This window comes from Monomorium pharaonis, chromosome 11 (assembly GCF_013373865.1).
Source record: "Monomorium pharaonis isolate MP-MQ-018 chromosome 11, ASM1337386v2, whole genome shotgun sequence".
NCBI lineage: Eukaryota > Metazoa > Arthropoda > Insecta > Hymenoptera > Formicidae > Monomorium > Monomorium pharaonis.
Window position 1 is genome coordinate 2490722 of NC_050477.1, and position 23272 is coordinate 2513993.

Here is a 23272-nt window from a genome sequence, read left to right on the forward strand (position 1 = left end):
CACAGCTAGTTAGCGGGCGTTAGTGATGAAAAGGAACAGATATGGACTTTCGAAAATCGGTCTACGTATAAATTTGGCGGCTCTCTCAATATAAAAATTCTTCCGGTAGAGGATATTCATCATATTATATGTATAACATTCGTTTTGCTTAACTTACAACCTATCGATACTTACTTATCTCCCCCGGAGAGATCAGCGGTCTCTCGTCGCTCAACGGTCGATTATTGGCGGATACGCTCTCGTCCAAGTAAGCCGCACCTTTCGGCAACTGACCCTCTATAACGAAATCGCAAACGTCGATTTAGTTGGACAAAATTGCAATTCCTGTCCCCGACGAGCGGAGAGTCTCTTATGAATTATGGCTGCTGACCTCGCGCTTTCTGCAGCAGCGTGATGGTCGGATTCTGGGCACGTGGCAATCGCGGCGTGGACGCGAGCGCGTTCAGCCCCTGGGTGGGCGCCGAGTGGGAATTGACGATTCGCGAGATCCCGCTCTCCTTCCTCCCGTCTTCGCCTTCCCAAGGCGGAGGCACCTTCTTGAACAGAATTTCAAATAAGAGTGCGTATCCTTGAACTTTGCACAAACGTTTGTGCAAGAAACAGTTGGAAACAGTTCTGAACAAAGGGCGTTTTGACCGCGCGTACAGACCAGCTTCTGTTCTTATCTTTGCAAAAGGATTATTCATTACTGCGATCACCAAGGAGATTGTCCGGAATAGATTTTGTTTCAAGTTCGCGAGCCAAAGTTAACTTAATCAATCGCCAGTTCAGTACTTTTTATATCGGACAAATAGTTGGCGTCTCGTAATGAGGCCGACGTACCTCTTCCTTTGGCTGCCTCTTCCGGCTCAGCACAGGACTCTCGAACGGCACGGGACGAAATTCCTTCCTCTCGGCGATGGGGCTCGCGCCGGCGCTGGCGGGGGTCCAAACCGGCGGGATCGGCTCGTTCTTCTGGGGTACTTTGGTACGCTCGGGACTCGGTGCCTTCCCAACTGGCGTTTGTCCTGGCGACCAAACGCCTGGCAACGGAAAATTCGCTCTTGAGAACGTAATCGACACCGCGTGTCCACGAGAGGCCTTTGTTAATCCAACACTCAGGCACAAATGTGATTGTTATCGGCAGGCAGACTAGCAATAGTTTTACACGAAAAGGAGATCAGGTCGATCGATCACTTTCCATAAATGGATCTAGCTTCATTTATTTTTAAATTTATCACGTAATTATATTAGTAACTTTCGGGATTATTGGAGCTAATCGAGGAAGATTGCCAATAAGGGAAGGAACTCGCCAAAAGGTGTTTGCTCCCGCAACAGTTGCGCCACGCGGATTTGGTAAATTGCCGCTAAAGTTAACGTATGAAATGTATACGGACGCGACGCTAATCTTGGCACGCGGCAGCATATTACATAAGGGAGATCATCTTTTTCTCGGTTACTACATTTTGCTACGTCATCGCCCATTATTAAAACGATGTTTTTTTTCGACGCCAACAATCTATTAAATCTTCTGCAACGTTTACAACGGTCCGTACCACGTATATTCGCAGGCAGTCCGGAAAGAAATAAAACTGTGAAAAAAAAGAGAGTATTTTTACCATGCACATTTTTACAGCCGTTCCTAACGTTCGGAGCGATTTCGCTTTTAACGACCGCTTAACAAAGGATTTATTAACTCGTTACCGCGATCCAAATAAGAACGAACGGTGTGTCGCAACCAGTGCCGACGACATCGACGCTCGAGGCTATTGACGGGTGACTCCGCTCGAATGTCACAGATGGGGAGGGCGACAACAAGCGCGATAAAGATACATCGTCGTCGCCGACGAGCGGCGATGAGTCAGTCGCGGGCACACATGCCCGCGTCGGAATTGAACCTCTCGGCCAATTTGCAGAGCCGCGTATCTTTCGCGGTCGCGCGGCAACAGGAAATCACGGGGTGGTGGTTCATTTGGGACGCGGGTAAAATTAGAAGCGCCGCGTGGGCGGCGGTTAAGCACTGTAAGATACGCGTAATTGCAATTGGCCGAGAGACCGGCCCACGAACACAATGCCACGTTTTCTGGAGCGGCGCGTGTACTGCGCACGACACGCACTGGCGAGACGCACGTTTCACGCGATAACGTCAAATCGGCGGAAAATTCGGGATATCGGGGAATCAGGGAAAATCGTGTTCTAATTCTAAAAATTGATTGCCTAACCATTCCAATCGCGTACCTCTCTCTATCTGGGAATATGATAACCGATGTTACGCGCGTTAATCTACGATACCAGTAGCGGCTATACGCGGTTATTCTCGCTAATTGCAACGTACGTGCGATTAATCAACGCTGTCGCGACGCCAGCTGCGCAACCAGCGCAACGTCGAAACGTCAAAAACATCGAATTGCCATCGTTTTTTTTTTTTTTGGATCGTGTACCGACACGGAACGCGCTACATTCGCGATCGCGGCGCGACGGGTAATTAGTTCCGAAATACCCCCGATACCGTGAAGGACGACGTTCTCAGGTAACCAAAATTAACCGCGCGTCTTCCTCCCTGGACAAATTGCCGAAACGAGATTACGCGTATTACTCGGAAAATACGTGCACGGGCGACGCGTACGCGCGGCGGCTAGGACTTAATTACGATCTCGCTGCTAAGAACACATACGTGGCGGCCCCGGCCGCCACAATACGACCCTACACGCGAGTAATTAATTTTATTGCATCTTAGGTACGGGCGTCGGTTAACGTAATAAAGGCGCACTCTCCCCGATGGCAATTCCATTTCTCCTATCGTTACTCACCCACTTACATACACCGATACTCTCCGCAATTCGACAACGTTAGTTAATTAAATTAATTATCGAACATTTCATTAAAAATGTTAATAGACAGATATTCTCGGCAGCTGGCTCGGGAGCGAGAACGACGGATATTAATATTTCAGGCTACATCCTCAGTCATTATGCAAAACGCACGACGGCGACAACGAAAATTATTATTCTGTTAGTTTTCTCTCACACAGGCTTCTCGCGCGGGTTTACCTGGCTTCGCCGACGAGGCTTTAAACGTGGGGGCGAACATAACGTTCTCTGAAAGCATTAAACAGCATTTTGTCAAACAAAATGTCTCGGGTTCTCCCGCCGTTTCGTAATAAATCGCGTCTTATTTTGAACAAATTCTTTTTTTCAAGTGTCTCCGGATTATAGAGTAGGCAATAATTCGCGTGTTCGCGAAAAGGTTTTTCCGCCCTTCAAGTATCTCTGCATTAAGTATCAACGCGGAATATCTTGACGCGGGTCAACACTGCGCGCCGCGTCTGCATGGAGAGCTCTTCGAAGTTACTTTCGCGATGGAGCCGCGGCGATTCATTAATATAAAAGTGATCTTGATGGACCGCCGTAAAAGCGGAGCGCGGAGAGAAGCACAAAGCCAAGTGGATTGCCATATTTCGCGACAGACCAGGAGTGCATAATATCAGCGCCATGTATTTCGAAAACCGTATAATTCGCGAGCATTAAAACCAAGATTTGTCAAACTACACCACATTTTCACGATGTTTCTATAATATTTTCAAATTGAATTAAATTTCTCTCACGTCAGCAGATGTACTTTATTTCTTTGTCCTGATATTTTCCCGCAGTAATTTCCTCGCCAATTTGGAAGACGATAATCCGTGAAATCGCTTCGTAATCCTTTTCCTTTGGAAGGACGCGACGGATCTCGAGCCTCCTCGCGATCGCGAAACTACCTGTTGAAGAAATTCACAAAAACCTATCGCGCCCTCATCCCTCCCGTCACCTTTCGATAATGCATTTCAAAATGCTTTCCCGAAACGATCACTCACTTTTCTCCAACATCGCGTCACTTTACGATATCTCAACGATCCCTTTCTTTTTAATCCAAACCGCGGCGCCGCGTATCTCAATGGAACACTCTCGTCTCGGCGAGGCACGGGAAAGTAGCACGGTAGGTGCCAGCCGACTGAGGCGTCGCGACGCCGACGAGGCTCGACGCGACGCCGCGCGACGCTCACTACGCCGACGTCGATGACGACGACGACGACGCCGCTCGAGGCTGCTCTGTACGAAATCTCCGAGCCCATCGCCAGCCAGCCGAGCTATATACGCGTGATGTGTATACGTTCGCTTGGAAGATGGATCTGAGTTTTTCTCCATTTTCACCGTTCGACAAAGTTAAAACAAAGTTTGTAACGTTTTGAAATAAAATGGAAATAAAATAAGATGAATGACATTTAAAATTTCACATAAAAATTTCAATATAATTCTGTAACTTATGAAATATCTTAATCTTTCGACATTGATGATTTTCGCTAGTGATATATGCTTGTGAAGCATTTACAACAATACTACTTTTAATGCTTTTCGCAAACTGTGTAACGCATGCTGTCCAGTGATTAAGCAAAATTGCTAACGCACCTTGCCCAAGTAGAAATCCCTTGCCGATTTTCAAAGCTTTGTCGATCTCGTGCAGCAGATCGCTCTCATTCCTGTCTGCTCTCCTCGCAATGACACCGCAGCCGCTCCCTTTGATTAAAAAAGCATGCCCACCACATTCACCAAAAAAAGAGAAAAAAAAGAAAAAGATGCGATAAATTAATTTCGCGCGCCGTGAGTTCGTTAGCAAGTCGCAAGCCAGAACGACAAAGGCATTCCTCGATGCAAGATTTTCGAATACTCGTCGGCAAAAAAAAAAAGAAGAGAGAACTGATGTATCAATTGGCGAATACAAATAACTTGTGCTCACAGGCGGATGCCTAAATTCGCGCGGTTCAGCCCCGACACGCGCTGTGGCTAAACTTTCGTGCTAAAGTTAGAATAGAAAATAAACGGACGCTTCGGTAACCGCGTCGAAAGGTTCACGAGACTTACGAAATACAAATAACCGCGAGTGAGTTAATCGTAATAGGCGGGCGAGTCGTGCGACTTGGCGACGTGACAATAAAAATTAACATTGTTACCACGGGAAAATAACTTTTGTCGACTATTGTGCAGTCTAACATTGCCGTTTTCCCGTGTATTTCTGTTCGCGCTGCAAGAGCATTGACTGGCGTTAGAATGTTTGAGCAAAACATGCAACCCGTAACACATTCAGAACGTGTTAACATTAATATTGTCGGCAAACGAGCACGCTGAAAGATAAAAAAATAGAGCATGCAAAAGAAGCGATAATAAAGCGATAAAAAAACGATTTCAGATGAGATGTGAAGATGATGATTGAGATTTTACTCTTGACATTAAATAGGAAGATCATGTATTTATCATATAATATTACAGTTTTTGATAGAGAAAAAAAAATTTCAAAGCTCTTAAGGAAAAGAATATGTTAAAAAAAGTTTTCATTTGCAAACGTTGAGAGACAAGTTCCGCTTTACTATTCAGCATTAATCGATTTATGCGGCAGGCTCGTTATCAATCGCTTCTAAGTCACAGATGGAGCATATACACGGACGATTTAGCGGGTCCAAAAATCCTCGGTCGCCGATGAAGGCGATCTCAGGATGCGCGGACGAACGTGGCCAGTAGGCCAGATCGTGCGCGCGCGCAAGCGATTGAAAATAGCCGAAAACAAGACGGTGGTTCCGGCGCGCGCTGGCCGAAATGGCGAACGCGTCCTACGAGCGACTGGCCTATTTCTCGTCGCGGGGTCTTATATTTAGATCCTCATCCTCCAATGAATCACGCGCGAACGCCGCGGCTCGAAAGGGAAAAAGAGTGAACTGCCGTATAGTCCCGCAGTACCTTTTCACCATCAGACGTGATGAGACCATCGGCCAAATGACCGGAGCGAAAAACCCTCTCGAACCAATTAGAAGATGCATCGTGTCGAATAGAATTCTGTGGGAGATATTTAGGGAGCGGTAAATTGCCCCGTACACATTATTACTCCCCCGAGGAAGAGGAGAGGTCTCCTCGAATTCCCCGGTATAACGATGACGAGATTAAACAGTCCGCGCGCGAGTAATCGGCCGCGCGGAGAGAGCCGACGCGCGTAAACGACACGATGACGCAATTTGATAGCCTCTGTGCCACCGCGTTGATACTCGTTATCGCGAACGCGTTGCGGTTCGTTATCCGAACGCGCGAGCGTTTAACGCGAATAATTTTCCACAGCGTCGCCCCGATGAATCGATCTCGCCGTCTCGGAAATAAATGCCGAAATATGTACGAGCAGCAGCGGCGTCATATACGACAGCGCGCGCGTGTCGATCGCATGCCGGATTTATGTCGTGGAATATTAAATCCCCGCTTCGTTCACCCGATTCACCACGGCGCGGGTCGGAGCGCGTAAACACGTATTCGTTATAATATCACGTGTTTCGCGACACAGCGAGATTTATTATTTATACAAGACTGATTGTGCCGGTTGGGCGAGGGGGCGTTATTAATCGGATTACGGAATCGGAACAATCTGGACCGCGTGATTATGATGCTGCACGATGCCTGTACGCCAACGTAAATAGATCTCCGCCGCGCTTTATCACCGGAGAACTAATCTCGCTTTCGGAGCCGTGTGGGAAAACGGTACTTAAGACAGTAATGGGATTTCCGTTGCCACCTGTCTCTACCATATTGAGAAAGTTCGCTCGCGCCGCGAGGCGATCCGATGACGTTTATTCGGAGAGATCCCCGATTTTTCGCCATACATCGCCGTTATTTTAATCGAGAGCTGTGACATTTCAAATTTCACAGCTCGATTTCATTGGACAAAATCAAAGATGCGAATTCGCAATATTAAAAAAAAAAAATACCTCAATCATTTTAAATCAATTGCAAAATAAATGTCGCTTTTAACACGCGAAATTTTATTACCACTCTGCCATCTCGGTCTTTAAATCACGTTTATTGGAGTTTGCAAAAGGGACCTTGTAAGAGCCGGGTAAACATTAATTGAAGATTAATTATTCATCCTCTCCCCCGCGTCTTTTCCGTCCAACCGTCCTTTCATATTGTTGGCACTAAGCGGATAGAGAGAATTAGCAATAGTACCATCAAGAATGTTAGTGACGACAAACACCAAGGCATCTACGGACGTCGGGCAAGATTTACGTTAGTGAGATTGTTAAAGGGCGTCCCTTTGCCGAGACATCGAGAGTCCAGGACGGATGTTTGTTCAACTTCCGGATGGGATACTCTCTCCTTTTCTCTCTCTCTTTCTTTCTTTCAGCAGCCACTAAATCGGCATCACCAATCGTTATCGCAACACGACGAGCAACACAGCAAAATCCAGCGTCCATTGCATTCGCCGTAACTCACCGCCCTCGTCGTCGTTGTCGTCGTCGTTGTCGCTCATCGTGGAGATCTTCAGGAACTCCCGCAGGTGTTTCGGCAGCTTGCGCACGTCCCGCAGCTCCTTGCCGTCGATGAGGAATTTCGCGTTGATCAGGGCGTCGCCGCCCTCCTCATCCTCGTGCTCCGTCCCGCTCTCGTCGAGATTGATCCCGAACTTGTTCAGCCGGCTGCGCGCCTTCTCGATGAACTCCCTCGCCATCACGCTCATGTCGCCGTCCGACTTGCGCTTGATGTCCTCGTGCGCGCTGATCTTCACGACCTTGTGGCTCTTACGCTCCTGCCGCTCCAACACCTTGTGCACGTACTCGTCGTACATCCGTTGTCGAAACGCCTCGCCATTCGTCGGCAACGTTGTCGGTCGCTTCACCTCGTTCCTACGCTGAACTGCCTTCTCGGCGGACACCTCCGAGGAGCCTTCGCTCCTCGGCATCCTCGTCGATCGAGGGGTTTCCGCGCGGCGTTCGTCCTTAATTCCACTCTCGTTAGTTTCCCGAAAAGGCTGGCACGTCTCGTTCTTCATCTCCGTTCTCGTCGAATTTCCCTTCTGCGCGACCACCACGTGGCGTTCAATACTCTCCGAGGATTCCTCTTCCTCGCGATGCCCGCTCTCACGACGCAGCCTCCCCGAGAACTGCCGATTGCCCGTTTTATCGACCGTCTCCGCGTGATCTTCCTCCACGTTCCGCGATTTCTCGTGCCAAGATTCCTTCTGAATTCCCGGCTCGTCACGACAGATCTCTTTGGAGCATTTCTCCACGAGACCCCCCCGCTTATCCTCCGCACATTTACCGTCCGTCAGCTCGTCACGGACGTCGATCGGAATTTCGCGTTCGCGTTCGAGATTTACGCTACCTGCCTTTTTGGAGGCTTCTTCGGGGATATCGGCGAGGAACGGCCTCCTCGCGTCATCGCCCTGTTTCGTTCGATGAAAATGCGTTTGGAATTCTTCGAAGGCCTTCCTCTCCTCCTCCTCCGCCAGTATCACGTTCTTCAGCTGTTCCTCCAACAGCTCGATGTACCTTAGCTGCTGGGCGAAGTATTCCGGAGGCAAGGAGCCCGCCGACCTGTCGTCCTCGAGCCGCCGTGACGTTTCCGTCTGCAGCTTCTTCAGCTTGCCCATTATCTCCACAGCGGCCACGTGTTTCAGTTTCTCCGCCTCGCGGTGACCCTTACGTGGTTCCAGGCGACTCCTCGGCGGACTCTGGTCGAAGATGCTCCTCGTGTCGATGCACGATCTATCGACCGTGACCGCGCGCTTCGGCAACGGCGGTACTTCGATTCTGTCGTCGATCAACGCCGAGTTCACGTGCTTGCCTGCGAGCTGATCGGCTGCCCTCCTGAGAGGCGGCGGCGTCCTCTCGTCGATGGCGTCCATCGATCGATCGGCACCGTTCACCAACGGACACTTAATGTTATTCGCGAGCAATCTATCCGAGTCGCGCGCTATCATCGCCGACGGTCGATATCCAGTCTGATGGTAGGTGGTGGGACGTGTCGCAATCTTAGGCCGATCAGACCGGCCCACATGACCGTTCGGCTTATCGTCGCTCGATTCGCCATCCTCGCCCCTCGTCGCCGCCAGGAATAGCTCGCTCGCGGTGGCGCTTCGGCGATCGTGTCTGGCTAGATTCAGCCAGTCGTTTGGCCGAGACTCGGCCTTAAAACATTCTTGACCCCTGGCGTCGTCGGTTATCGTCTTCGTCTGCTGATTCGCGAGTGTATCGTTTCGAGGACCGTTCCGTTCCTCCTTGATGATCTCCAGCAGCCTGCTGCCGGAGCTCTCGATCGCGGAGTGCTCTCGTTGAATCGGTCGTGCGATTGGCTTAGGTGCCTTCGCGGCCGTGTCGCCGTCCTCTTTGATCGGACGAATTTCAACCCGATATTGCGGCAGAGGTACGTAATGCGGCTGTTCCTCGCGGTAGCTGTAGCGGTTCAGGAACTTCCGGTGAAGGTCCAGCAGGGTGTCGGCGCTCGTGCGCACCTGCGTGGCCTGTTGCGACGGCGACAGGCACACCAGCAGCCTGGGATTCTCCGTTGTGCTGAGCGCACGCCATCCGGGTTCTCGCTTGTCTACCATCTCGCCCTCCGACCCTGACAACTCAATATTAACGCTCCTCGGCAACTTGGCCTGGTCTGAAACAGCGTTCGTAATGTCGTTAGGACGAGGCTGATACCCGCCCTCGCCCGGCGTTTTCGTTAGTCCGCGTCGTCCATCATCGCCCGCCCCGTGCATCGAGTTTAGTCGGGCGTTAGTCGCCGGCGCGTCACTCACAAATCTCTGCAGGGTCCGCAGACTCTCGAAGATGTTGAACTTGGGCGTGGTGATCTCGCCTATCACCCGCGCACCGTACGGCATCGACAGAATTCTCTCGACGCAGAGCTGTCTAAGGGAGGACGGTAGTCGCGACGCCTTAGACACGTCTCCCGCAGCCTTCTCGCAGGGAGTTTCCACGGAGGGGACGATCTCCTCCGGCCGCGGTACACGGTGATGAGGATCCTCCTCCACGGGCGAGTAGGGAACCGGACGACCGCTCTCTCCCGGCGTCAGCTTCCGCTTCGGAGACTCCTCCGCCTCGTTTCTCGAGTTCTCCTCCCTCGTCTCGCGGACGATCGCGCTGATGTCGGTCAACGACGCCTCCAGCGGACGGTGCTTCACGGTGTTCAGGGACGTGGTACTGCTGGACGAGTCGTGCCCTTGAATGTCGCCCAGTTCCACCTCGAGCGAGGGGCTCTCGCTCGCCGGGACGTCCGCCTCCTCCTGAGAGCTCGTCTCGTCGAACGAATTCCTCGCGTCGCTCTCACGGGACAAGCTGCGCGTCTCTTCCTCGTGCTTCTCTTCGCGCTTCAGCTCCCACGTATTCGAATACTCCGAATTGCGGAGGCCATCGCGCTGGTTGGCGCTCGCGCTCTCCTCGTATCGTTCGATTATTCTCGTCTCCGACGTCTCGTTCCTCTTCACTAATCGCTCGCGGCGGAAGCCGAACGTCGATTTCTCGTTCTTCTCGCTCTTCTTACCCTCGGGTTTCTTCTTGCCCTTCGAGCCGGAGGAACCCATCGCCGCCGGCTCCCTGTCCCTCACCGAGTCTGATGATCCGTCGCACCTCGATGACTCGTCCTGGCTCGCCGCCGTCAGGTTCCTCCTTTCCGAGCTGGCGTCCCCGCGAAGACCCGAGGGATACCTGCGCGACGCCTCGGCTTCGTCGTCCTCTTCCTGCCGGCGCGACGACGACGCGTTTTGATCATACGCTGCTGCCGGCGGTGGCGGTGGCGCGACGGGCGTCACGGGCTTCCCTTCCTCGCGACGCGTTATTTCCGTGCCCGTCGCGCTTGCCAACGTCGTCGCGGCGGCGACGACAACGACGTCGTGCGTGCCGGTGCTGCACGAGCGTGACAGATCATCGTCGCGAATACCCGATGACGCGATCGATCGACCGACCTCGCTCGAGGAAGCTCCGACCTGATTTACGCGGCCGCAAGTCTCATTAGCGCGAATAATCGCCGGGTCGCGCGACGAGCTCGAAAAAATCGCCCGATCGTTCTCTCGCGCTTCTCCGGGGAGTTCCGGCCGTCGCGGCGGCGGCGGCGGCGGCTCGTCGTCTCGCTTCCGCGCGGGTAAATTCGTCGACCCGCGCGGCTCGCCGGACGGCCGACGATAAACGTTCGCGCTACTCGAGACATAGTCTATTTCAGGTGGCGTCGGCGGTCTCTGACGCTCGCGGCCGAAACTGGACGACCTCCTCGGCAGGGGCGGCGGTTGCCTCGGTTGCGCTCTCGGCGATGAACTCGAGGATGAATCAACTGTTCCGCTGTCGTCCAGCGCGCCATGATTGACGATGGAATCTTTTCGTGGAACGTTCTCGCGGGACTCCGATTTCGCGGGTGCACCAGCGTCCTCGACGGCCGCGGGCGGAAATTTATTATCTTCCGCTTTACTTACGTCCGCGTCACCGATATCACTTACTATCGTCGCGATTGCACTCGTCCCTCTTCTCTCTACCGCCGCCGCCGTCGTGTCCCTCGCTGCAGCATCGTTTTTCACAATCTCAATTTTCTCAGCGACACAACCTCGGTCCTCGGGCTTTGAATTATCTTGTGTTGTTGCGCTTGCTGCAATTTCCGCGGATTCATCATTTAAGACGTCGTTTTCCGCATTCATTTCTTCTTTGCCCGTCGCCGCGGGATTCGCCGCCTCTCTCGCCACTTCAGTCTCAGGACTCGCGACGCTTTCATCCTTCGCTTCGTCTTCGCGCGAACGTAATTCCAAAGTGTCATTCTCTATGGTATCAGTTTTAATCTCAATGTCGCATCTCGACTTCTCGGCAACCGAGACCGATTCGATCTTCCCGGAATCAATCTCGCATCTCGCCCCGACGTCCTCATCCGTCGTCCTCTCGACCGAGGGTCTGTCCTCGCGCCGATACTTGCTGATCTCCTCGTTTATGAAGTCTCGGATGTGCTGCGCCTCGTCCTCCGACAGCCTCTCGCCCTCCTCCTGTATGATGTCCAGAAAGCTGCTGGCGTAATGCGACGCCGACATCGCGCGCTTCCTCGCCTTCCGACGAGAGGACGACGAGTCGGCCGCCTTCTCCAAGGCTCTGCTCTCTTCCGCCCCGACGTCCTGCGGTGAAATATCTTCGAGAGACCTACTCTCGTCCTCGATCACCTCCTCGGAGAAACTCGGCAGCTGAAGATCCTCGATAAAATTCCGCAGCTTCTTCTCCACGTCCCTCGGCATCACCGTGGCCCACATCAGCGTCGGAGATTCCATCTCCGATTTCGCGAGCTTCCTCTGCAGCGCGAATTGCTGTCCGATCGCCCGATCCCTCGACCGATCCTCAAAGGAGTCCTGTCCGCCGACCGACTCCCTCTCCGCGTCGGATTCGACCTCGACGACAGAGTCAGCCTCCGCCGCATTGTCGTTGTCGTCGTCGTCGACTTCTCGAATCTCTAATCGAGTCTCCTCGTTCTTCGAGCGTCTCGTCATCTTCGCGTAGTCTGCAGAAAGGGATCGTATCGGTTCCACCGGCTCCGATACCGTCGGCTCCCTCGACGAACCGTTGACGCCGCCGCCGGTCTCCAGGATACCTACCCCGGCGATATGGCCGATCGTCGCCTCCAGAGGTAAACTGCTGACCGTCGTGATCTCGATTATCCTCGGGCGAGATCCCGCCAGCTCGATCTTCTCGAGTCTGCGCTTGTCGTCCGGCCGGAATCTGCATCCTCGACTCGACGAGGTCGCGTCGCGATCCTCGATCGAATTGACGTCTACCGAAGTGGGATTTTCCGCGACGGGACCGTTTGTCTTCGAGACGACGTCATTGTCATCGTCGTCATCGTTGCCGCCGTTCCCACGTTCATTCCTCGAGGTCGCCAGGCGATTCTCCTCCTCGTCGGGCTTCCTCCGTTCGGCATCCCTTCGCGGGGATTCCGTGACGTTCGCCGGTGGCTGGGGAGCTCGCCGACGGTTCCGATTCCTGCGGCCGCGGTTGCGGTTGCGCACGTTGCCCTGCGGCATCACGGCGCAGTCCTCCGCGTCGGTCGCGTAATCCGGAAGATCGCGGTGTCCTATGACGTCGCGAATTTTTTGGAAAAAACTCTCGTAGCGTGCGTTCTCTCTCTTTCTTTCTCTCTCTCTCTCTATTTCTGTTTCACGTTATCCTCTATTTCTCTCTTTTCCCCTATGCGAAGGATTCCGTTGGAAATATCGCGTCGCGGTCGCTTTTACGGCAACTTCTCCTCGGAGTCTCTCCGTTTCTCGCCTCGTTTTTTGCCTCTACCTAATATCCGCCGCGAGTTTCCCGGCTCGGGGAATTTTTCTCGCGCGCTCGCGTACGTACGTTTGACGCGCGCGACCTTATTTTCACGTTTAAAGACGACGGCTCGTTACGATTTTCCTACCTCTCCGGGGAGGAGAGAAGCGACGGGATTTCAAAGTTTCTCCGAGAGTATTATCGAAGGGACGTTACCGCGTAGGACTACATTTTGCAGAAAGTTACAGCTCCTCGATATCTCCCACGAATTTCTATCGGACACGAAACGTTCCATTCCGACTTGGAGAAAAGATAGGGAGGATAATAAAATGAAAATGGTTCCTTTTCAAATTTCCCAGTCCACTAGAATAGAAGATTGCTCTTTAGTTTAGACACGACTTCGTGATTTCCGCATGCAAGATCCCTCGGGAATACTTTCGTTCGGAATTCCCGAGAGAATCACCGTGCCAATTTTTAATATATATATATATACACACACCACACGCTTCGTCTAAGATCCGGAGACTCGAGTGTCCCTCTTTGCGCGAGACAATTCGGCAGGCTTTCAGAATGATCGTTCCAGACAATCGCAAGATGATGCTCGATGAAGACAAGAAGAAAGAAGATATCGTGTATATGAGCAATGTTTCAGCGATCATGCAGAAATAAGCGCGGCCCAGCCCAAGCATTCCCAAATGTATATCCTCCCTTTGCCGATAACGATAATGTGCTCTTACCTTTTATCGCGTCGCTCTGTTGTTCGCTCGGACAGCTCCTCACAGCGCCGTTCTGATTGGCGTAGCTCTGCTCGACTTTTGTGTCATCTGAAAAGAAAACGTTTCGACGTTGCGATGTGAGCAGCGCGAATACCGTCTCTCTTATTTATTAAAAACTCAAATAACAATTGATAAAGAGCGTGAAAACTTAATTATTCCTCAAATATATAAAATTCGATAAAAGAAGTTAAAAGTTAATGAGTCTCAGCGATGTACGATTTACGTTGTTCGACGCTTCGATTGAATTCCCCGACGCATCACACTTTTACGACGCGAATCGGCTCGCCCCTTTCGCGCGGTTCCCGGTTAATGAAAGTCGACGAAAATTCGCGATTTCGCGAGCGCACACGCGGAACACGACGCCGCATGTGCCGCGGAGCGTCGCCCGTGGACAAGCGCGTTAAATTTAGGCGAGAATTCCGACAACGACGACGACGACCATCACTACGGCAACGACGCCCATGTTAAGCGTGAACCAGCCGCGAATCGGCGGCACAATCTGCGGGGCACATGAATCACGATTATGCACTGAGCCACACGAGTAGACCCGACGAAACCAACCACGAAACGTCGTCCCCCCCACCCGCGTAAAGTCACGTGTTTCGTGCACGCATCCACGTCGATTCAGGTGAATTTGTATCGCTCGCACGCTCACGTGTGGACGATTTACGCGGCCAAACGAGTAGGAATTTCAATGCGCCGGTGTCTGTCGGAAGTCCACAGGCCGGGGTTGTCTGTGTCTGCGTGTCGGTCTCGTATCTGGAGCGCCCCTCCCCTTTTTCCAAACTCTCTCAGGCTCTATCCTCCGAAGGATACAGTCGACGTTCGGATGTTCCGCTACGAAGCGCGCCCCGGGTGCGCTGACGTAGAGCGCTCGACGATTTTGCGAAAAATTCTGCAGAGAGAAGCGCGTCTGCCGTTTCTCCCCTTTTTCTCTTTTTGGGGGAGGGAAAGCGCACGAACACGGGATATTTATGGACAGTGGTGTGTGTCGTTAGCTACGTGACACGCGCACACAGACGCGAAACTGTAGCACGCATTAGCGCACGTATACGTGGGACGTACGCACACGCGGGAGTGAGCGCGTTCCCCCCTCTAAATTCATGAATAGCGCCGCTTCCGAGTTGGACTTCCTTCCGAGCGCACAATGCCGGCGTGAGCGACTCTCTGTCGCGCGAGCGCACCCACCTATTCTCCGCACTTTTCATTGCGTCACGGCAGTCGCGAGCGGACACACGCGCGAGATCCGGAAGTGATGGAGAGGGGAAAAAAGGAACACTCTTTTTCTATTTCTCTCTCTCTCTCTCTCTCTCTCACGACTCGCGTACGCGCTCGATTCAGCGAAAGGGGCGCGCAGCTAAAATAAGGATTCCGACGAGATGGAAGTCGCCTCGCGACGATGAACCGTAGAAATCCGCTACACACGAACGTATATACGCACAAACTCGCTCGATCCCGTCCGACGTTGTAACCTTGTAAGTTACGCAATCAGCCGCCACGTACTAAAATATATATGTCACGCTAATTGCGTAATGGAATCGAAAAAGAAGCTCTTACGCGACAGGGGGTTGGGCTGTCACGGACGTAAACACGATGGAGGAAGAGGAGCTAGGGTTAGGTTGCAGTCGTGTTTCGTCAATCCGATTTCTTTTTTTCATTGTCAGCCCCGAAAATTCAATTATCTTTTTTCAATCCGCGGCGAATTATCTACGCAAGATTCGGCTATTCTGTGAGGGGCGAGAGTCTCTAGCTGTCTTTTGAAAGAAAATTACAGCGGCGAATTTCTCCGGGGGAGGATTTAGGGAACGTTTCGCGCGAGCGACTTCCAGCCGGGGCCAGCGACGGGCCCATTCGGGCGCGTTAATACGCGCGATGGGTGCGCCCCGTCATGCCCCGAAGGTGCCAAGCCCACGTTTCCGCGGTCCGCGTCTTCCATCTTCGTCCTCCACGGCTGGCCCGCGCTGCGCCCTTTTCGTCCCTCTCGTCGTCCGGCCGGTCGAGCGAGCGAGCGAGCGAGCGAACGAAGCTGAACCCCCTCGCGAGAAGGGATTTCCTTCGATCGCTCGATGGCCGCTCGTCGCTTGCGCAATCGGACAACGTGACATATTTTATTGCCCGGCGGCTCTCTGTCCGTTGCATAATCGATCACCAGCGGCGTCACGCTCCGCGTAGATTCGACCGTAACTATTCCAAGACCTGTGTCCTCGCAAAAAATTAAAAACTTTACGTCAAACACGATTTTCTTCTAAACGCGATTTTTCCCACGCCTTCACACTTTCGTGTAATTTTTGTGTACATTAAGGATTAAACAAAGCGACGATATTTGTTCAACAATGTGATCCTAGATAGAGTCAAAGGAATCACCGTCGAATAGTGCTGAAATCAGTTTTCGATAGTTTCGAAACTCAGTTTACGATTTTTGTTTGCCGCTATCAGTTTCTGACCGCTTGAACGCAACGTGCTATTTTTCCGTACAGGCAAACAACTGCTCTAAATATCTAATGCGTGGCTTGCTCGCGCTCGCGACGATAAAGGAACAATTTCCGTTCGTACAAGCCTTCCCCTTCCTTCCCTCCTCTCGCCCGCTCGGCAAACGGGGATTGTTATTTCCTGTGGAGCATTGTTCGATCGAGGCTGCGACTGGGACGACTTCGCGACGTAAATCGAAAGCAGTTCCATCGGCCGTAATGTCGGCGCATAAATGTCAGAGCGCAGAAGACATCGTCGCGAAGAAATTGTTATGGTAATCGTAATTTCGCCAATAGCCTCATTGACTTCGACAAATCCGTCGCACAACGTTGCCCGCCGTCAGAGAGCCAATGCGGAGAGCAATACCGTCTAAATATGGACGGCAATAATGTCCTGTTTAAGTACAACAGTATATTTTATTGTTTAAAAAATATACAAGGGGAGAAGACAGTTCTCTTTGTCGATCAAATCGCACCGTAATAAAATTCAAAGTGTGCTTATACGACGCGACACTCGGGCTTATTAACTGGCAGCGTTGATGGCATTTATAACTCTCTCGTGCATCCTCTATTTAAAGAATCGAATGACCCTCGAAAAGCGGACGTAATGACGCATCGTTAATTGCACCGCCTCGTTCGTCGCAGCAGGAGCAAGAGCAGCGCCCATAAACGACGATCGAATTTCAATGGCAAGAAGTGCCACTGTCGTGAATTGCTCTTGACACGAGAGTGCGACTTCGTTCATTAAACCGGCTCGTGAAACTCGCGATTGATCGAGCCTTAAATTACGTGTTTGCTTATCAAAGTCCCGACTGCGTTATTTAACTAGCGTTTACTCTGGTAACTGTTAAACGAAAATGCCATGAGCATTTATTATTTGCATTATCTATATTATTATTTATATATGCGTACTTCTTCGGATACGTTTCGACTTTAAATCACACCGTTCTTCACCGCAAAATTACCTACCGTTCCGCGTTTCGACATCGAACACGCTCGAGCTCTCGTCCGGCGCACGGTCCCGAGAAAAGTCCGAGTTTTCCTCGGCCCTTACGAGATTATCGAACTCCATCCCCCCGACCTCGCGATCTTCGTCCTCGGGTCTCGACCCTTCCTCCCCTCCTCGCTCGGCAGATGCTTCCGAGTGCTCCACCACGTCCTTGAAGCGAACGGTTTTGTTCTCACGCGGGGGAGACACCTGCTCGCCGTGTCGGCTCTTCAGTATCGGCGCCCTGGCGAACAGATCGATCATCGTGCGCTCGATCTTCAGATGTTCCTCCACAATGCGGTCCAGAGTGTCCGCGTACGATCTCTCGTCACTCTCGTGAATACGACTCCGGAATCGCCCGTTGGGACTCCCTAGACCCGAGTGTCCTTTCGCGCCGGATCCCGTTGGAATCGCCACGGTGTTCATCCGCCTGAAATCAAGGCTGTTCAACTTGTTCTCAAAGTTCTGCCGGGTCTCCGTGTTACGGAAGCACGGCGGCGGGTCGATGAGGAACTTCAGCGCTTCCAGGTGCTCGTAATATTCACGCTCGAGCTCCCCGACCCTTCTTCCGGCGACGTCGACTTCCTCCCGCAGTCCTCCGGCCCCGTAGCCTTTCGACGTTTCTACGCTTTTCGCGGGAATCTTCCTCTTCCCTTTCAGGTGAACTCCATTAACCGTCACGGGGATTCCCACGCTCCTCGATCGCGCCTCGTCATCGGCGAAGAGCCTCTTCGATCTCGTACGGGTTTCGTAGTTGCCTCTGGCCCTCGCAATTCCTCGTCGTTTCGACCACGAAGCGCCGAAGCTACGTATCGTGGTCAGAAATCGGACGTTGGACCGCGACGGGGTGGCCGCCTTCTGCGCGGGGGGTTCGGACCGACGACGAGGGTGAGAACGGCGCTGATGGCGACGCGCGGCCGGTCGTTTCGTCATCACCAGCGGATCCGTCGAAGCGGTCTCGAGGCTGCGCCGTCGCAACGAGCGTCGCGGATTCAGCGTCGTCAGACACTGAATGCAATCGAAGAGCTTCATCTTCCTCCGCGGATGATTAATTTTTCAATTTCATCCAATTTGTCACCTCAATCGAGCTTCATTAATTATTATCGCGGACCCGACGCGCGCGCCAGCACGCTGAATTTACTTTCATCGCGCGATTTGTCACGACGAGTTCGCTCAGCGGCGCCCTTTCTTTCCTCATTACGCAATCGCATGCAGATTCATTAAACAGCGATTCGCGACCATTGTACCGTCGGATAATGCGCGCATTGTTGACGATCGCGTCATTCACAGACGTCCCCGCCGTTGTCTGCGTTTCCCGATTGAACACTCATCGGCATTGCCCTTTACATTAGCTTGAGCATTCACTAAATTGTCTATCAAATTTGACACACAAAAAAAAGAGTTTCACACGCGAAATTACGCGCGCGAAGTGGCACGTAAAAATTTAGAGGACCGGAGGATCGACCACACTTTTCTCGCTGCGTCTAAAATTATTAAATCTTGCCGCGCTAAAAAAAAAAAGAAAAAGAAAAAGATTAAACGTGATCCAGGCGCGACTTTCAATTACGATATTCACATTTCACAGCAGAATCAACCTGTCGATCCCCGATCCTCGCGACTTGAAAATCCGATTGCTCGGCGCGACGCGCTCGACAAGGTGTTCCCCGACGATACTGAGCGGGAAGGTGAGTCCGCAGGCGGCGGCCCCGAGAAGGAGGAGGAAGACGAAGAAGAAGAAGAAGAGAAGAAGAGGGTCTTCGCCTCTTCGACGTAGGGTCTTCCCGGAGAGCGAAGGGTGCGCCGTGCGTCGTTGTGGTGGTTGCAGGTGTACGGTCGTGTAGGTGAAAGCGCAGCACGGGGACAGGTGAGTCGCGCGTGTGCGTGCACGTGCGTGCATACGACATACACAGAGACACGCGGGCGTGGGTATGCCCCTGTCTGGATGCGCACCGTACCGCGACGACGGCGACGACGACGATGTGCGGGCAATTTGGAGAAAAGAGCCGACAATAATGATCCCAGAGTGGGATGATCCACGCGTACATTTATGGGTACGCGCGTATACACGTCGTCGGTCGTGGCCGCGCGCTCATTAGACTCGTTATTATCCGGCCATTCGTTCCGGAGGATCGGGGGAATGAGCCGCCAATTATCGGCGACTGACTCGACGAAACGAAAATCTATGATAATCTCCGGCTTTCGTGAATCCGATATCCCTCGATGCTTTCCGAGGTGTGTGTTTTAATCTAACGATAGGTTCCCCGTGCTTTCGTATTAAAACAAGTAAGTGGAAAATGATTTATTTGGAGACATTCGTCGACGCTCGATTGCGAGAATTTTTGAACAGAGATTATTCATAATGCGATAATTGCAAGACGATAGCGGAAACCCGGCAGGATCAATTCGGCCAACCGAAACGACGCTTCGGTTTCTGCGGTTGTCACGCATAAAGGAACCGGCCGCCATTGTTCGTTGAGATCATCGGAGATAATTAAACTACGCGCATTGTACGCTCAGTTAACTGGCAGGATTATTGTGCTCGATCAAACATCATGGCGGTCGTGCGTGTGTAATTTCTGGGTTCTCCAACGTAACGCGCGACTCGTGCAACGGGAACGGGAATGTCGGACGTAAGCTCCGGGATTTGTGAATTATTAAAAGTGCCAACACGCGCCCGTTAATAGTCGCCCAACAACGTCCTGCAAGTACATTTGTGCAATTGCGATGCCTATGAATTAATTACTGCTCTATGAATTATAATCATGTTACTCGTGCTGCAATTATTTCGATTACGCAAAGCCGCAATTACGACTGTGTATCCGTATAAGGACAGCCGCGTTAAAAATTAATTGAAAAATAACGATTTGTCCGAACGTTTGATACCGCGCAAGATTAATCGGGAATCGATACCCGGCGAACGCGGCGGATTGCTCGTTGCTCAAACGCGGCCGCGCGATTAAATTGAAAAGTACTCGGAAATTTGACATTATATTATTTAATTAATTATGAACCACTCGACGCATCCGTCAAAAGTTTTCATCGTACACAGCGGCTTGTCAATTGTTAATTACGATCCGCATTTGTATCGAGCAATATCTCTTCCCCTCGTTTTTCAATTATGCTAAGAGCCGATGCTTCACCGGGATAACGCGAAAAATTGACAATTTGAATGAGGAGGGGGAAGAAAGACGACGAAAAGACGAAACTTACTGGCAACGTTCCTCTCCGTCTCCGTCCGCGTAAGCGTTGTCGTGGTCCTCGTGATGGTCTCTGCGGGGCACACAAACAGACAGAATTACGATCACTCCTCGCCTCAGAGAGCGAATGAGAGACCCGGCGATCGATCGGTTTTCGCGGACTGGAATACCTACTGTTCTGGATTTCGCTGGTGTTCTCCTGCAGGCTGCTCCTGTAGATCCTCCTCTTTGGCGAGCCGATATTCTCTCTACGACAAAAAAACGAAATATGGAGAAACGATAATAAAATTTGTTACTATTACAGCGATATCACTTACTGATTGAGACCGAGTTTCAACTGCTCCCCGGAATTGCGTAGCAAAGCATGTGCCTCGCTGTTGGTCAAATCTCGAGTGCTCTTTCCGTTAATGTTACTGATCAGATCACCCTCTCTCACCCCCTGCTGGGCCGCCTTGCTTCCCGGATTCACCTGAAACAACGATAAAATACGTACGGTCAAAAAATCTGACGTCAAACATTTGGTATTTGTGAGCGGGCGCGACTTAATCGCGCGCGTGAATCGCGAGTTATCAAATCCCAAAGGCGATTGAGAGTCACTGGGATCCCTGGTTGCGCCTAGAGGCAGGCAACTTTCCCGACGTCGACACGCGACGCTGCCTGAAAGCGGTCGTGCAGGCGAAACGACGACAAATTACCGTCACGGCGGATCGAAACGCAATGAAATACAGTCGTCGTTCTTTTGAACTTCTATATTTGTGAAATAAATAAATAAATCCTGCGGAATACACTCAAGAGGGACATTATAATCCTCGGTCACGCAAACTCTTTATATATCTTTTACTATTATATTTAAGATTATTAATATTCTATAGTGCTTGTGACTACAATTGTATAGCGAAATAATTATAACCAGGAACCAAGAATAAACAAACTTTAAAATCGACACACTGGCAAAATGTTTATTTTCAAATCACAACGTTTCGACCATGGGATTTGGTCCTCTTCAAGTGTAAATTACAAATGTATTAATCACAAGACAGCAACCGTTGACTGACAAGTTCGTGGCAGCGAATTCATTAACACGTTGTGTCTCGTTGTCAGCCAAAAACATGAATAAATTATATCTTACAAGGAAACCTCGCGAACTCGAAAATTCAGATTTTAATGAAACTTGGCATAAATGTATGAAACTTGGCATAGAGGGGGTGAATACATGAATTTAGAAATTTTTAGTTGCCCAAAAACAGTTTGAAGAAGTAAAACCACCCTTCAAAGTTGAGATATTTTTGCGATTTTTCGATATATCTCGTAAACTAAACAAAATATTAAAAAATGTTTCATACAAAAGTTTTCACCCCCTCTACATTTATGCCAAGTTTCATTAAAATCTGAATTTTCGAGTTCGCGAGGTTCCCTTGTTAGTCAAATTGATTTAAACGGAGATGTCACAGATACAATTCAATTTTTCGTCAAGTGCGTGCGAGAGCCACAAAAAGACAATGTCTTTACTTATTAATGGTTGTCTCGCGATTAATACATTTGTAATTGACACTTGAAAAAAACCAAATCCCATGGTCAAAACATTGTGATTTGAAACTGAATAAAGATTTTGCCAGTGTGTTGACTTTAAAGTTTGTTTATTCTTGGTTTATTCTTGGTTTACTGACAAAAAGTTATTTCATTATTGATTTGTAATCAGAAATATCACTTTTATAGTAATTATTATTATACGCTACATTTTAAAACTGTATAATTTTTAATACAATCTCTCATAGTTGGCATCGCTATAAGTATATGGTTTTTATTATTAATATTATTGTAATAGTTAAAAATGATATTTCTGCAGACTTTAATTATTTTACTATGAAATTACAATTGCAAATACCACATATTTCTCTATCGGTGTTTTTTTCATAGCAAAAAAATCATGTCTATTTATATTCGTTAAAAAAAGTGGCGGACTATGTAAACTTATCCCGTTGCGAATAAACTTTCCGTTGCAGTGACAAAATCGAACGCACGCGAAATCCCTTAAAATAAATCTAAAAGGAAAATGGCTTTCCGCCGGCACAGCACACGTCCCTCCGCGCGTCGAGATGAGATTAAAAGTCCCGGACGCTTATAAAGATTCTCACCGTGCCGTCGCACTTCCGTTGGCCGGATGCGACTCGGAACTTCAACATCCCGAGGTGCTCCCTCGTTCGATACCCTCTCGCAGTTGACAAAACGCCCTACGCGGAACGTGAAAGTAGCGGAACGGTCAAGAAGGCTCGCGTCTCCGCCTCCTTTGTCGTAGCGGAAGCTCTTATTTGTCGAACGTTGCGCGCGAGCTTTGGGACTCTTTTTGTTCCGAAACAAATCTGCAGCACGCGGATGGTACGTGTGACGTCGTTTCACTTTGTAAATCTTGCCAATTGGCTTTTTACATCTCGCAAGGGCTACATGCGGAAGTCCCTCCTATCCATTGAATCATTCGAAGCGTTCGGGATCGGATTCTCTTCGTCGACTCGTGACGATGACGACTCATCGCGCGGCGAGTTACACGTGTACCTGTAGTGTCTGGCAAAAACGACAGAGAAACCGCGCGCGAGAGATGAGAATTGTTCTCTCGGCGGGCGAGAGACGAGTGTTCGAGGGTAATCTCTCCCTCGATCGTGAGAGGTGAATATTACAGAACGACCGGCTGGTAAGATGGACGGTGCGCAACGCTTCGGAGGCGAGAGAGCACTGACGCCTGCCCTACGAGCACGGGATGCACCACCGTCGTGGGCACCCGCCGTCACACCGGCGCCAGA

At 50.9% G+C, this 23272-nt stretch overlaps 1 protein-coding gene and 1 long non-coding RNA gene across 21 annotated transcripts in view; both read right to left on the reverse strand.

Moving 5' to 3' along the window:
• Nucleotides 1–23272, reverse strand: part of LOC105831139 (sorbin and SH3 domain-containing protein 1) — a 79470-nt gene that overhangs the window by 30082 nt on the left and 26116 nt on the right. For 9 of the 20 annotated variants that reach the window (XM_012671064.3, XM_012671061.3, XM_012671059.3 and 6 more), the window contains 9 exons: nt 20795–20946; nt 20652–20725; nt 20491–20550; nt 13786–13872; nt 7263–12863; nt 3030–3077; nt 823–1022; nt 371–536; nt 175–276 (listed from right to left, as the gene is read on the reverse strand). In XM_012671064.3, coding sequence (XP_012526518.2) covers nt 175–276; nt 371–536; nt 823–1022; nt 3030–3077; nt 7263–12863; nt 13786–13872; nt 20491–20550; nt 20652–20725; nt 20795–20946 — 6490 coding nt within the window. Of the gene's footprint in view, nt 1–174; nt 277–370; nt 537–822; nt 1023–3029; nt 3078–3832; nt 4374–4424; nt 4533–7262; nt 12864–13785; nt 13873–20490; nt 20551–20651; nt 20726–20794; nt 20947–22612; nt 23176–23272 lie in introns of those variants that run through there. The other 11 variants (XM_028193617.2, XM_012671075.3, XM_012671067.3 and 8 more) reach the window with 10 other exon arrangements.
• Nucleotides 12931–13779, reverse strand: LOC114255310. Its single transcript, XR_003626588.2, has 2 exons — nt 13548–13779; nt 12931–13411 (listed from the first exon to the last, which is right to left on the reverse strand). It is a non-coding gene; the product is annotated as an uncharacterized LOC114255310 (long non-coding RNA).